At 39.8% G+C, this 15478-nt stretch overlaps 1 protein-coding gene across 2 annotated transcripts in view; it reads left to right on the forward strand.

Moving 5' to 3' along the window:
- Positions 1-8262, forward strand: part of LOC128839575 (cardiomyopathy-associated protein 5-like) — a 62024-nt gene extending 53762 nt beyond the window's left edge. Inside the window, exon 13 of one of the 2 annotated variants that reach the window (XM_054032661.1) lies at positions 229-8262. In XM_054032661.1, the coding sequence (XP_053888636.1) occupies positions 229-481 (253 nt within the window). In that variant the 3' untranslated portion in view covers positions 482-8262. The remainder of the gene's footprint in view (positions 1-228) is intronic. The other variant, XM_054032662.1, reaches the window with a different exon arrangement.
- The last annotated feature ends 7216 nt before the right edge of the window (positions 8263-15478 follow it).

Consider the following 15478-nt stretch of genomic DNA (forward strand, 5'->3'; position numbering starts at 1 on the left):
CTAGTGTAAGAGTTCAGAGTGTACAAGGTAGTATTGTGAAATAACGTCAGCTTAGATGTGTAGTAAGTTTCATTCTTCTCGGAAATCTCCTTCAGTGTGTGAACTGCACTGTGCAAAGTGTACGAGAGGCAGCAATTTGTTAATGGCTGGTAAATAAATGGTGGTAGTTTATTTCTGATTAATGACATCATGGATTCTCATTTTGTTTCTATTTCCCATTCTCTATAGTTTCATTTATAAATTCTTCCACCATGGTGTAATGAGTGATGTTTACATGACGGAGCAGCCAGCCAGGGTCGGCATTCTGCTGGATTATAATGCTGGGAGACTTTCATTCTTCAATGCAGAGAGAGGACTAGCTCTGTTCACCATCAGGCACAAATTTACCAATGCTGCTCACCCTGCCTTTGTTCTGGAGAAAGCTGGCGTACTTAACCTGCACACAGGAATGGAGCTGCCAGAGTTTGTGAAACACAGCTAATCTCTTGCTTTCAAACCACCCGGAAGACAAACCATTATAATTTTTGGGGGGGCGGGGAGAGGGTATCTATTTTTCTCTTAGCGAATGTTACCCACACCATTCTCCCGCACATCAACACTAATTGTAATTATACAAATAGCACTCTGTGCATAGAGAGGATAATAGGCTCCCTCCCACTTAGTATGTATCTTGTGGTATATATTGAGTTATTCTCTAAAGGAAAAAGGTGTATATTAGAACCAAGCACTGGGAGGGGGGAAGATAAATTCAGGAACAGGAACTGCAGTCTTTACTACGATAAAAAATAATTACAATATTAGCTGAATTTTTTTACGTTTGATGATGATCTTGTATATGAGATAAGTACTTCTATCTTTGAGCTTTAGAAATCTGCATTTCTACAAAAATAAATGGGCAGAGAAAATAAGATCAAAGGGGCAACATTTTCAAGCCAGCCCCAAACTAGCCTCCAACATTGCTCACACAAATTTTGAATCCATAGACTCAATATTTCCCATCCATATTGTTCAGACAGTCACAGTTATCTGATTTGTGTGCACAAATGCCACTTGAAATGTGAATAGATGTTCAGCAAAAATATGCATGTGCAATTTTGGAGTCCAAAGTGTTGCCTGCGTTTCTGGCCCTAAAATTACTGCCTGGATGGCTTAAAGAATAGATAGGGTCCTATCGCCTGCGACTCTGGAGTAAAATTGTCATCAACCTTCCTGTGAATTGTCCCTTTTTCATCTCTGACATAATTGCTGTTGCCTTTGATCTTACCTTACCCAGTTTCACACTTAAGTATAGAACTACCCATAGATGATCTCCTTGCCTCTGCTCTACTCTGTCTTTTTGTCCCATTTGAGCTTTGTCTACACTAGCATTGGACCCTAGTTAGCAAGCTGCAATGCTTGGGGGCTATTGTGATGGGTTCACTAGACATTGCTAGATAAGAAGACAAAGATGGCATCGGAATATGATTAAACATTTGCCAGCAGATCTATATTCTGGTATTAACCTGGCCAGTGTTAGATAGAACTGTATTTCAAAGCACTTTACAAATCAGTGCTATGGGCCCTTCCTCTCCCGGCCAGATTCATTGGTGGTGGTGCCAATGAAGCCCTGTGACCCCCTTTGGTGTGTATTGACCCTAAGGGATGGCAGGCAATGTGATGCATACTGCCCATCCTTGTGGTTCCCTACTGGGCTCACTTCTCATCTCAATTAATCCCTGGTACCCTCTGAAGTAAGTGGAGTTTCACATGTCTAACTGAGAGGAGTTGCTGTTGAAAATAGTTTTTTAATTAATTACAATTTAGGTTTCTGCTTGTCAAGATCACAGTTGGTGTCCAATCTGCAGTCTATTTTATTTATGTTTTATTTTAGCAGCACCTAAAAGTGCACTAGAGGCTTCACAAAGCAATAGTAAGACATGTTCCATGTCCCATAGGGTTTACGCTCTGATTTTGGTGCAGTGACAGGTGTAACAAATACCCAGGGACAGACAAGGTGGGAATGACAAGATCACACAGTCATTTAGTTTAAGCCTGTGCACATCTTGATGAGTCAATTAAAAGTGCTTTTTTGCTTTAGAAAATTATTCCTGGCTCACTGGGAGCATCCTGGAAGGAGTGCATCCTAAGGAGTCCTTTGAATTGAGAGGGATTCAGCTGGCTTGTTGGCTTGGGAGAGGGGAGAGGATTCCATGTGTGTGCAGGGGACGATATGGAAAAAGCCTCAGGATGATTGGAAAAGTAAGACACAAAGGGGGCACTGAAGGTGGTGATATTATCAGAGCTGAAGGGGCTGGGGGAGGTGGAAAGCAGAAAAATAGAATAGAGGGAGAGAGGCTAAGAGGCTAGGTCAGAGGTGCAGGCTGTGTGCATTCCTGGAGCTCCCAGATAGCCAATGATTTCACTGGAGATTTGAGTGCAGAAACAATACAGGGTTGAGCTTTTAATAGCTAAATTCAGAAAATATTTATGAAAATGAAACTAAATCTGCAAATCCCAGTTTTCCAGTTATTTTATCTGCAATGTCCTCTACTACTTGTCATCGCTGCATCCTTGCAGGCAGCTGTGTCCCACGAGCCAAGGTTAGCTTCACTCATCAGCAATGCCATGATGTATTGCAGGGTGGACAAATCAGGGTTAAGGAGAGCAAGAATGGCAAAGAAAACCAAAAACACGTTTTGTGACAAACTAGACTCTTTCAGGCAATATTTACAAATGGCAAAACAAAGCCTTGTTTATAACCATTCATTGTTGTGCAGGTAGCATTATAATAGTCCTTCTAGATCAAAGGCTTTTTCAAAACGGTTCCAATTATACAAATACAGGATCTCTGTCTGTTTTGAAGGACTACCTGATAGGCTTCCCAGATGTACTGTACAATTCCAGTTATCCAAATTCCCTTCATCCAAAAATCCTAGTCATCCAAATCCAGTGTGTCCCCCATGTAGTCCTATGTTCAAAATAGCACTTCCATTTAGCTGAACACTTGGTTATCCAAAATGTTCAGATGTCCCCCAGGCCGTTTAGCTAAATGGGAGGGTACAGTATTTTTATATTTACATTTTTAAGCTTCAGTTTTGACCTTGGATGCATATGTGCATAGCACCAAAAAGTGGAATGTGTTTACAGGACTACAAGTAAGCTGTGTCCAAAATTTAGATTTCAGAAGGATTTTGCCATTTGCCTACTGCAAAAGCTAGACCTGTCAAACGTAAGAAGTGGTGGTTGTGGGTTGATCCTAAGCAGTATACCAGTATATCTCTACGCTTTTGTTATTTGCATACTTCTGTCTGAAAACAGAAGATCTGGAGCATTTTTCATTAGTAATATATTCCAAATAACTCTGGAAATATCCAAGACAGATGAACTGGTCGGATACAAAATAAATATAGAGCTGTCTGCCCACCTGTGACTTTACACCTCTTCAAAGCAAATTAGCGAAACAAATGCAAAATCCAGCATGCAACACATCATATGAAGCTGTGATTCTCCCTGGTAGATTTTGGGCCAGAATCTGTTTCAGTTAAATCCATGTGCATGATAGCAGAATTTAGCCCTCTGGATTCATAAATTTAAGTAAGGGTTCTACTCATCCACATACAGGATGAAATCTCAACTTAATTGTCGTGAATGGCAAAATTCCCATAGGCTTCAGTGTGGCCAGGATTTCTCAAACAGTCTATATGTTTTCTGTGAAGTATGTGGATAATCTTAATTTAACCAATAATTCAAGAATAATGCAGTACAGATTACTAAAATATGTGGACAATGTCTATTTAATTGACCTGTTTCAATATACCATGTGTGAGAGAACACAATAGAACATTGAATGCTGGTAGGAAAAGGATAAATATATTTAAATGGTGAAAAGCATGTTGATTAAAAACAATTAGTTCTTGGGTTATATACATTTTTGTTTGCAGCTGTCAGGAACTGTCTATAAGAAATGAGGAGAAAGTTGTATATATTTGTTGCCCACTCTGATGTTGGATACTTTTGTTTTTTGAGCTGTCAGTGTTTATTTCTTGCATAATGCCAGTCTCAATTACTAATCTGGTCCACATTAATTAATATTGAATGAACAAAGCTTGGAAGCTCATCCTCGCTTGGACAGCCAGAACAAAGCACATGGTAAATAAAATGCATTACCCAAGACTTGTAAGCATACATATTGGTTAGAGATTTACCAAATTTACGAGAAGTACAGATGTTGAAATCCCACAATATGATCTGCCAAAACACAGCAGTATGGAGTGTAAACTCTGCTGCCCTTAAGAACCTAGAGATGCAGTTATGGTGCTTTTTGTATTTGCTTTTGTGACTACAGGGCAGAGATGAGCTCCTAGAATTTATTTACCAGAATGTGCTTCTAGTGTAAATTTGAATATAAAATATAGTCACTCTTGCTTTTCACTATGAAGTGTATTGAATCAAGATGTTGGGGCTTGTTACACCCATTTTTCTGGCTACTGTGATTAATAGCTACCTATGCAAAAACAAGATCCAAGTAAATATATTGCTAATGTTCTTGAGGATGTTTTTGTTTAATGATACATTATAGCTGTGTGAATTATTTTTTATGCATAGGCTGCTAGCTCAGCTGGTAGTGGCTGAGACATTTTCCCAAAAGCTAATGAGTTTATGCAATATGTGTACACAGTCTGTTCATCATTCCATGCTTATCATTGCACAGGTGCGCTTCAGAGTCAAGACAATGCAACAGTAAGAAACTAAGGATGCTCGAAATACCCTGAAGTGTGTTTTTATCCTGAGGCATGGGGATTTGCACTTGCAGCTGTTGTTAGCATTAATTAATATTTGGCCTGATCCAAAGCCCACTGAATGCACTGGAAAGAGTCCCGTTAGCTTCACTGGGCTTGGATTAGGTCCATAAATCCTTGTGCTCGGAGGTAAGAATATATGCCTGACTATAAGAGATGATCATTAATTTCTACTGTCAAAAACAAATCTCGCTTAGGCCTTTCTATTCCAGAAAAAAAGCTAAATGCTTCATTTCAATGCCAGCTTGTAATAGTATATATCAAATAGAACTTGCTTTTACGAGTGCACTGCAGAGCATATGGGGGCGGGGGTGTCTATGAGTAATAATTTCCTCTTCTGTTGCAGTCAGTACTTTTTTTTTTAAGGGAAACATCACTTACGTTTAAATTTCTTTGTACCAAAGATGGTCTAGAGAGACCTTATTTTGAAGATATGTAATGGAAGAAAGAAAAAAAAATTACACTATGGATTATGTATCAGAGGCGTAGCCCTGTTAGTCTGGATCTGTAAAAAGTGACAGAGTCCTGTGGCACTTTATGGACTAACAGACGTATTGGAGCATAAGCTTTCGTGGGTGATGCAACTATGGATTATGGAATTTGATTATGGTACCAATCACCACGCCTAATTTAAAGTATGACATGTAGGTGCTAAATCCCCATTACAGTGATGTTTTCTTTGGTATATGAGTGAGCTACACATTCTTATTGCCACTGTAGGGTTGGGTTGTTTTTTTTAATAGCATATAAAGACTAAAGTGAAGTTAGATTCATTTGGAATTTCTCTCTTCCAAAATCATTCACAAACTGGGGCTTCAGATAGGTTGAGGGTTAATTTGGATTTTGAAAATAGCAATACATGTTATAGCATCACTAATCTGCGTAAAGTCATTCATATTTAACAAACAAGGAATTCATAATTAACAAGAAGCTAGATCCTATCAGATTATTTACCTAACCCTCCAGGAAAAGTAAAGCCCCTATTCTGCCTTCAACAGTGTGTTGTGCAAATGAGTTCAAAGTTCATTGTAACAAACAGAGATATTTCTGCTTATGTTCTGCAATCCAGAGGGTAGTGTTCTCTGGTCACGGACCACATCTCATTGCAGTTCCTCATGAGGCACAACACTTGGGGAATGGAGCAGAGATTCCCCCCAAACAGAAGAATTGTCCCAATTATAATTAAGTCATCAAGTGAAAAATGTATAGTTTAAAGTATTGTTCTATTCTGAAAAATGACTTTGTATAAATGGCACCTTCTTACACAGCATGTACGTTGCCTGACTGTATTCAGAGATGCATCTGCTCATTTTACTGACAAAAATACATGTTCACTTATTTTAGTTTATTGCGGCTAACCCTGCAGAATCAATGCTGTTAATGATGAGTGATGTTAATACCTGGAGTCTATTACATATTATGCATCAACAGATGTGTTAGCTAAATTCCAATCAATTCTAAATTCCAATTCCAACCTTTACAAATCCACTTAAGACCAGGGGATTGCACAGATATAACTAGGGGCATAATATGCCTTGCAGAATCTTTATTTCAGGTGATAAGGCACAAGAAGGAGTGAACCCAGTATGACTTTCAGAGTCTAATCTGAGTTTGCAGGCCTGACCATGAGAAAAATCATCTTTCTGCTTGTAAGTCAAGTACATATTACATATTCCAGTCCTGCGAGGTGCTAAAATCCTCCTGAGAGGTGCTTAGCAGACTTGGATCATGGGACATGATACATATGTCATCCCACACACCCATTTTCACAGAGAAACTTTTCAGAGCAGAACTGCATCTTCAGGTAAAATTAACTAAGGTTATTGTAACCATGTACTAGTTATCTGCCTGTTTTCCCTATGTTTCCTCAACTAGACCTATCAAAATTCACACTCATAAAGCCAAGAAACCCCACTGAAATTATACAAATAGTATTATGTAGGCCAAAACCAGAGGAAAAAATAGTTTACATGCAACTCCCATAACACACACAGTTGTCTGTTATGTACTGATTACATAATATCAAGGAATCATCATGCAGTTCTTTCTTATACATGTATATTTTCTTATCTCTAATATTAATAAAATGCCATATATAAAGTTACTATTTACATGGATACTTCCTAGATTTATCATACTGCCAATGCTTAATAAATAAATGTTGATTATTTTATCTTTAAAAAGATGAGATTTTCTTTCCATTCACATTTCCATCTCTTGCTTTAAAAACAGTCAAAGATTTTTCCTTGATTCAGCTAACAGCACATTTTCTATAGGAGCACAAGACATTACACAGATGTTTGTATAGCTGTCATCACCATAGTATCAGAGCACCTTTGAGGCTTAAGTCAGGGGCATCTTTGGGGAAAAGGAAGTATCCGTCACAGCTGTGGGTCTGTGTCTGCAGAACATATTTTTATAAAACTCCCATTGAAGTTTCAGGACTCAGGACTGCAAGACGGGGCCCCATATGTTTATTTACAAATGACTGCATGAGAATCTAAACTACTCTTCCTGAAGATAAGAGTGCACAAGTAAATCACCAAAAAGAAGAAAAGGGCCAAATCCCTCTTGTCTTAGTCAAGGAGGTAGTTTCATTAAAGTATATGAGAGGATTTGGCCCATTTAGTGTCACACTTTTTGCTTCCCTTGTGCATGCGTAACAAGCTGGACGGTTACTCTTCATTGCTAGTTTATAGCATTTTTGCTGCTTTTTTAAAGATCTCCATTAACGGCCAAATAAGGAAGATGCTAAAACCCTGAGTGGTTATAAGCACTTCTCTTTAAAGTCAGCTATTTTTCAAAGAAAGCTAGAATTAATTAGTGCAACTCTCTGTTAACAAATACAATATTGATACTGAGTTAAGCAGGTTGGTTTGATCTTCTGGAGTTTAAAATAGTAGTGAGCTCATCTCTTAGCAACTGACCTAAGGGCCGGCAGTTAAGCTTCTTTTAAAATATAGAGATATTAAACGGAATTATCTGCATTTCAGATTTTTAAAACTAACAAATCTAGAATTTTCATTTTGTGTAGACAGTACTGTGGAATCTCTGACACTACATACCCAGTGGATAGTAATGAACCTTTTAGAATGAAGTCTCTCTCTCATGACTGTGGAGTAGAAATACCTGGATCTCTATGTTTTAAAGGTGATGCACATTGTGTGGCCAAAATTCCCCCTCTCTAAACTGCATTGACTTCTTTTATCTGCAGTGCAGAGGTAATAGAGAGAATTAATGGTTTTAGTGTAGTGGGCTAATGTAAAGCCGCAGATGTGTGCTTTAATGAGATGTTGATAAGGAGGCAGGTTAAAAAACATAAGGACCACTAAAGATGTGGAAGGGGAAGTTAGCTAGGAGGACAAAAGCATATGGACACTGGAAAGTTGTAAACCAAATAAAGGCATTTTAAGAATTGTACTGCAATCTTTATTGAATATTACAAGTGCAGAATATGCCATATGAACCTGTATGGTGGATCAAAGAGCAAGCGTGCAGATCAAGGGGGAGAATTTTACTTAGACATGATACACACGTAACAGCCTATTTAAATTGGCTGTAACCTACTTTCTAATGTTGTAAACCCAGGACCTGAGAAACAAGAAAGAGAGATGGAAGCAGTGATTTTACCAGCACTTCAGCTAGGTGTTTGACATTGCAAGAGAGAAATATAGGGGAAAGCCTGAGACGCTTGCTGTATTTAAATTCTTCTTTGTAGAAATAAAAATTATTTTTGTAAAGTGTGCTAACTTTTTTAAGCAAAGCATTATATATGAAAATTCATATGCTTTCTATTGTAATATGCTGTATTTTACCCAGGTTGCTGTTGAAGAAATGTTGTTGGAAGTGGTTATTTCATTAAATATATTCAGAGAAAATGACTTTTGTTTTTCCTTGTTCAAAAATCTCTATTAACTGATCATTGAGAAGACACTGTAGGTTAGGGGAAATGAGCTGTATTATTTTAACTTGACTCTTGGTGTGTCTTTTTTTAAAAAACAAACAAACCTGTATGGTGTTTAGACATCTTAGACTTAATCTGAACTAACTAGATCACATACATATTCATTTGACAAGGAAATATTACAAATCTTAGGAATCTGTAATGCTGCAAAACAAAATGAGTCTAGAGCAATGCTTTTCTGTGGGTAGTATCCCATGGGTGCTCCACTTCAGGCGCACCTTTGCTGTGCCCCATTGATCAGAGATTTTTGGTAGCAGTGCCCCCACACATGGGGCTGCACAGGCAAACCGCCCTAAGTACCTCCACAACTGCCTTTGGCCCCAAACGGAGTCTACTGTGTGCCTATTCTCTAATATTTAGCTTTTTCTCAGATAGCTACCTTATAGTTATTTATCTTACAGCGTTATAGTTGTTGGAACAATTGTTCCCTTTGTTTGCTTTCTTTTTTGTCTTAAAAAACAAAACACCTACTGTACTGAGGGGATCCCATATCACGTGCTCAGTACCAGCTGCATCAGTACCAAAGCAGTCCTCCCCAGGTATCCACTCAGCCTCATCTTTGATACTGTTGGTACCGTAAGAGTTTAGGTGCCCTAAGGATATGATAATATCTCCTGAGCTGGAGTTTCCTCTATTAACAAGTGCTGTGGGTTTGTCAGTGTCAAGCCTCTCTGTCACTGACTCCTCTATCATCTAGAGCACCACACGCACCCTCATCTACTCTGCAAGCTGAACAGATATCTCCCCAGACAATGTGGAAGAGGACTCCTCTGACTCAAATTTCGGTGCAGGGTTCCCCTACCTATTCTAGGACACATCACTCTACCTCCTATGCTGATTTATTACAGGCCTCAAATGGCATCCACGTGGCAGAAACACAGATGGCTTCCTCCACCAATGCCATTTGGGCCCCCTCAGTGGCCTTGCTGAGATCCATCACCAACAATTTACATCAAGGTTCTTATGCCACTGAAGGGAAAAGAGAAGAGCCCATATGCTTCAACCTCCTTTACCATCACCTATGCCTGAGAAGACCTTTGAGGGGCAAGAGGCAAGGGCCTATAAGGAGGTGACACCTCTTACTAACATTTCCTCATCGTCACCTGACGAAGCTATCATACCTCTGCCACCACCTATGGCAGATGAATTCAGGCAGTTTCAGAAACTGAAGTGAATTGCTGACATGCTGCAGATTTCCTTAGTGAAATTGCAGGAGTTCCATCATAAACTCCTAGCTATTTTACACACTTCAGTGTGTATGAAGATTGCCATTCCAGTAAAAGCTGCTCTTATGGGGCCTGCTATGATGGTTTCTCAAACATCATCTACCACACCGCCTACCTGCAAGAGAGCAGATAAACAGTATTATGTTCCAGCTAGGGAATCAGAGTTTCTATTTTCTCACTCTCACTCTCACTCATGCCCGTCACCCCAATCAGGATATGGGCCACCAACCACACATCTCCAGAGTCCTCTATCCTGGGCCATCTGCTCTAGATGGTTCCAGGTATAGTCCATTTTTATGCTATCAGCCTGAAGATCGCGTCGCCAGGTGTTTCTTGGACGGCCTCTTTTCCGCTTGCCTTGGGGGTTCCACCGCAATGCCTGTCTAGTGATGTTCTATTTTCTCAACTAGTTCCAAATTCCCTAATAGTGGAGGCCATTAATGAATGAGGCAGTCAAAATAACTCAGTCCACCCCATACACTAAGGACCACAAGTGGCTCAGTATTTTTGGTTATAAATCTTATGCTTCAGCCACACTTCAGTTCAGGATAGCAAACCACCAGGCATTCATGGCCAAATACAACTATTTAAATTATAATAAATTCAATTATTTTATTGAGCATCTACTAGAAGAACATCAAGACCAGTTTAAGTCCATTATACAAGAAGGTCAGCTAGCAAAGACATTGCTCAAGGCCTCCTTGGATGCAGCAGATACTGCAGCACAGTCTACCTCCACTGCAGTGATCATGGGAAGAGTATCTTGGTTCAGCTTTTGGGCTTTCCAAGAGGTTCAGAGTCTGCCAAAGACCTCTCCTTTAACAGTTGCAAGCTCTGTGTGGACTTAGTGGATACAACTCTCCACACTTTAAAGGACTTGAGAGCCTAAGGATTTATTCTCCTGTAAATAAAAGGAGCTTTAATAGGTCTCAGATGGCAGAAAGAGCATGCCCAGTTCTGTATTCAACGTTTCGTAGAATCTCTGAACCCCTAGCCAAGAGACAGACATACTCAAAAAACCCACCTCTTTCAGCTACATTGTGTCAGCCATTCCTGTCCTCCAAGTGACAGTTTTGATGGCTTGGTTGAGAGTCTCAACCATCCAATTGACAAGTTGTTATGGCTGCAATATCTTACCCCCTCTTCCATCCTTTTAGATGCTGCCTCTCCCACAGGATGCATGGGAGCATATAACATTGGACAAATGGGTTTTGGAAGCCATAACACCTGGTTACACTATCCATTTCAAATCTCTCCCACTTACCCATTCACCTTTCCTATCCCTCTTCAGGAACCCCTCTCATGATCAATTGCAACAGGCGACCTTTCTTCTGAGTATAGGAGCAATAGAACCAGTTCCTGTGCAACACAGGGAAAGCAGATTCTATTCAGACTACTTCCTGATTCCCAAAAAGAATGGAGGGTGGAGGCCAATTTTAGACCTCAGGTCTCTAAACAAATATGTAAAGCAACAAAAATTCAGGATGGTGACCCTTGCAGCAATATTTCCTTCGTTAGAAGTAGGAGATTGGTTTGCATGTTGTCACATTGCTTTTCACCCTTCACACAAGGAGTGTCTTTGTTTTCTAATAAACAAGGAGGAGTACCAATACAGGGTACTCCCTTTTGGCCTATCTTCAGCACTAAGGGTATTTTCAAAGTGATTCTGGCAGTAGTTGTCACTCACTTATGTCGTTGGAATACAATAATTTCCCCATATCTAGACGATTGTTTAATCAGCGAAGATCAGATCAGGAAGTGTTCATGTCAACAAAAATTAGGTATTCCCTGTTTCACAGCCTGGGCCTTCAAATAAACCTCCAAAAGTTCATTTTTACTCCACTATAGTGTCTAGACTTCATGCAGACACAGGCAAAGCATGCCTATCGTCCAGCAGATTTCTCTCACTAGTGAATTTCATCTCAAAGATTCAGAGAAGGCCTCAAGTAACAGTAAGAGATTGTCTTCAACTGCTGGGACATGTGTCAGCTTGCATCTTTATAGTGCAGAATGCCAGATTACACCTCCAAGGTCTACAAGGATGGCTTCAAATAGTTGACAAATCAAGCCAATACAGACTAGGTAGGTTACTGTCTGTTCCCCAATGGGTTCTATACTCATTCAATTGGTGGAAGGACCCGACCAAAGCCTGCACAGGTGTTCCATTCTTGCATATTCCCCCTACTATAGTGATAAGATCAAATGCTTCACTTTTGGGTTGGGGACCACATCTGGAACCTCACAAAGTGCAGGGCAAATAGTCACTACAAGAAGATTTTCTCCACATCAATCTTTTGGAACTGAGAGCTGCCCAAAATGTTTTCCACCACTAATCACACTGAAATCAGTAATGATGATAACAGACAACATGGCACACATGTATTATATCAACTGTCAGAAAGGTGCACATTCTCCATTTTTCTGTGTCAAAGTGATAAAACTCCAGAATTAGTGCATAGTCAACACAGTGTCATCGCAGCTTCTTACTTCCCAGGTATTCAGAACACCATGGAAGATGACTTCAGCAGACATGTCTTTCTAAATTATGAATGGAAACTGAACTCCAGGGTTCCCACAAGATATTTTTAGTCTGGGGGCTCCCTGAGGTCGAACTGCTTGCCATGGCAGCCAATACAAAATGCATTAACTATTGCTCCAGAGGGGGAGCAATAGGAAATGTGTTCCTCAACTCATGGATGAAAGCACTTCTCTGTGCATATCCACTGACACCATTACTATTCAAGGTTCTCAATAAGATCAAACAAGATCAAGACAGAGTCAAATTGATTGCACCTGTGTGTCCAGGACAGGTCTGGAGGTACCCCTATTTAGTCAGACTGACCTCTGACCCTTTGTGGAGGCTTCAGCTCAGTCCTTACCTACTGACCCAGGATGCTGGTCCTACGCTTCACCCCAACCTGCAGATTCTCAGGCTCCAAGCATGGTGGGACCTCAGTAGTTCTGTGAATAGAGGTATCCTGTTCATCAGCTGTACAACACATTTGATTAAATAGTAGAAAAGAATTTACAAGAAATACTTACTTCCAGAAATGGAAACAATATTATCTTTGGTGTAATTGGTCATCTGGTTCTTTTTCTAATCCTTATGCTTTGATACCTGATCGGAATCTCCCATCTGCATAATGGGGTTTAAACATCCTGAAGGATAAATTACTCAAATTCAACCCTTAAAGACATATAGGGCGATAATGTTTGTGTTTTGTGTATTTACATATATATATAGGTAGTGGTCAACAATGTAATCAACGGTCCCTGTCTATGCTGTATTCTGTTAATTCAAAGATCAAAAGAACATCCTAGCATTTAAATGAACTGTAAACATGGGATATTGCTGTATTCATCTCTCTTTGAAATGTATTGCTGATCATCTGCGAATGGCAAAAACCAGGCAATTGCCTTATGTTCATTCTTGTAGCTAAGTACCAGTGATGGACCTACTTCAAAGTCGCCCTGATTACCTATTACCAATGCATGCTCCACTACCTGTCATTCTGCTCCTCTGCTTTGGAGTCTCCCTTGTGGGTCTTTGCGATGGAGAAGGAACTGAGGACAGTTCACCTGCGCAGCCCCATATAGCCTCAGTGTGGAGCATTAGGATACATAGGCCAAATGGGCATGGCTACCAAAAACTTTTGATCAAAGGCATAGGGAACAAGCACAGCTGAAGTGGAACACACACAGGAGTACACATCTTGCAGAACTCCATTTACTGCATGTTAGGATATAGATATTTAGGCCTGTCTGCAAAGGTCTATACTTTAAGAATTTACATGCATTTTTATTACTTAGCTAGTTATAGAGGAATAAAAAAAAGAATTAAAATCACTGTTTGTCTGTGTAAGAGCCTTTCTGTACTGTGACAGTCTGAGGCTCTGTTCTTAGGCTAAGTACGGCCTTTGGCTAAGCAGCAGAGGCAGCCATAAGCTAAAAAGTGAACGGTCACATCCTCACATTTTAAACTAGTTACATTAAAATAAGGTGCTATTGGGCTGTTAGGAATACAATTTTGTTCTGATATTTTTATTACCTCCAGAGAAAGGGAAGAGCCTAGAAAATGTAAAAAAAAACAAAAAAACAAAATCAAACCTTAGTTCTTGCCAGACAGGATGCTATTAAACTTACTTATTAATAGCTGGAATGTAAAATTCTCACTTCTGTATTGTTCTATCACTGTAGTCTTCACTTCCCTATTGTTTGTCTGTATAATCTCTGTCTGGTTCTGTGATTGTTTCTGTCTGCTGTATAATTAATTTTGTTGGGTGTAAACCAATTATGGTGGTGGGATATAATTGGTTAAATAACCATGTTACAATGTGTTAGAATTGGTTAATTAAATTTCAGTAAAATAATTGGTTAAGGTATAGCTAAGCAAACTCAAGTTTTACTATATAGTCTGCAGTCAATCAGGAAGTGTGGGGGGGAATGGGAACAGGGGGTGGAGGAACTGAAATCATGTTTTGCTAAGGGGGAGTGGAAATGGGAACAGGGAATGGAAACAGGGAGACGGGCAAGGCTCTGGGGTGTAAACCTGGGAAGGGGGACTCTGAGGAAGGAAACTGGAATCATGCTTGCTGAAAGTTCACCCCAATTGTTTGCGCCTTTGGACTTCAGGTATTGTTGCTCTCTGTTCATGCGAGAAGGACCAGGGAAGCGAGAGGGTGAAAAAAATAAGTCCCCTAACATCTTGGTGCCATTGACTCGGATGCATCGCATCGGATAGGTGAGTGGCAGCCTGTAAGTCCCCCTCCCCAATAGTCCGCGCAGCTGCTTGGAGGGGGTATAGTGAACTCTTGTGATGGTAGTTGAGGGTTCTGGCAAGCCAGGGTAAAGGATTTTTTGGATAAATGGATAAGGAAGAACCAGGGCCCATACCAGGTACAGGGGTCAGCCTGGGATGAGATTAAGAAGGAAATGGAGGAAGTGGGCACGGGGAGGCAGTTACACCTTGTGTAAAATTAATATGGCTAATAAAATGTTATGGAGGTTAAACTATTTCCCAGGATGTGTGCTGTGTATATTGAAAAAGAAATAAAAGAAATGCAAACAAAACATGATACTTAATTAAAATCCTATTAGGGCTCCAAAAGGAGCCATAGTAGATTGTGCTTTTTTTCAGATCTCTGTGTGTTTTGGAGCAGGAGATGAAAGTGAAAAGTAATGAGAACTCTGGTGAAAGTTAAATTGTTAACTGTACCTGTGTTATGTTGCATATGAAAATAACCTATAAGTAATGTAGTAAGCCCTTTTCACCCCACAGTGTGCAATACAACCTGGACCCAACCTTCTCGGGCCCACTATAATAATAAGTCTGTAACATCCTGTCTGGCAAGAACTCACTTATCAATAGCTGGAATGTACAATCCTCATTTCTGTATTGTTCTATCACTGTAGTCTTCACATCCCTATTGTTTGTCCGTATAATCTCTGTCTGGTTCTGAGATTGTTTGTCTGCTGTACAATTAATTTTGTTGGGTGGTAAACCAATTAAG

This window comes from Malaclemys terrapin, chromosome 6 (assembly GCF_027887155.1).
Source record: "Malaclemys terrapin pileata isolate rMalTer1 chromosome 6, rMalTer1.hap1, whole genome shotgun sequence".
NCBI classification, from domain to species: Eukaryota; Metazoa; Chordata; order Testudines; family Emydidae; genus Malaclemys; species Malaclemys terrapin.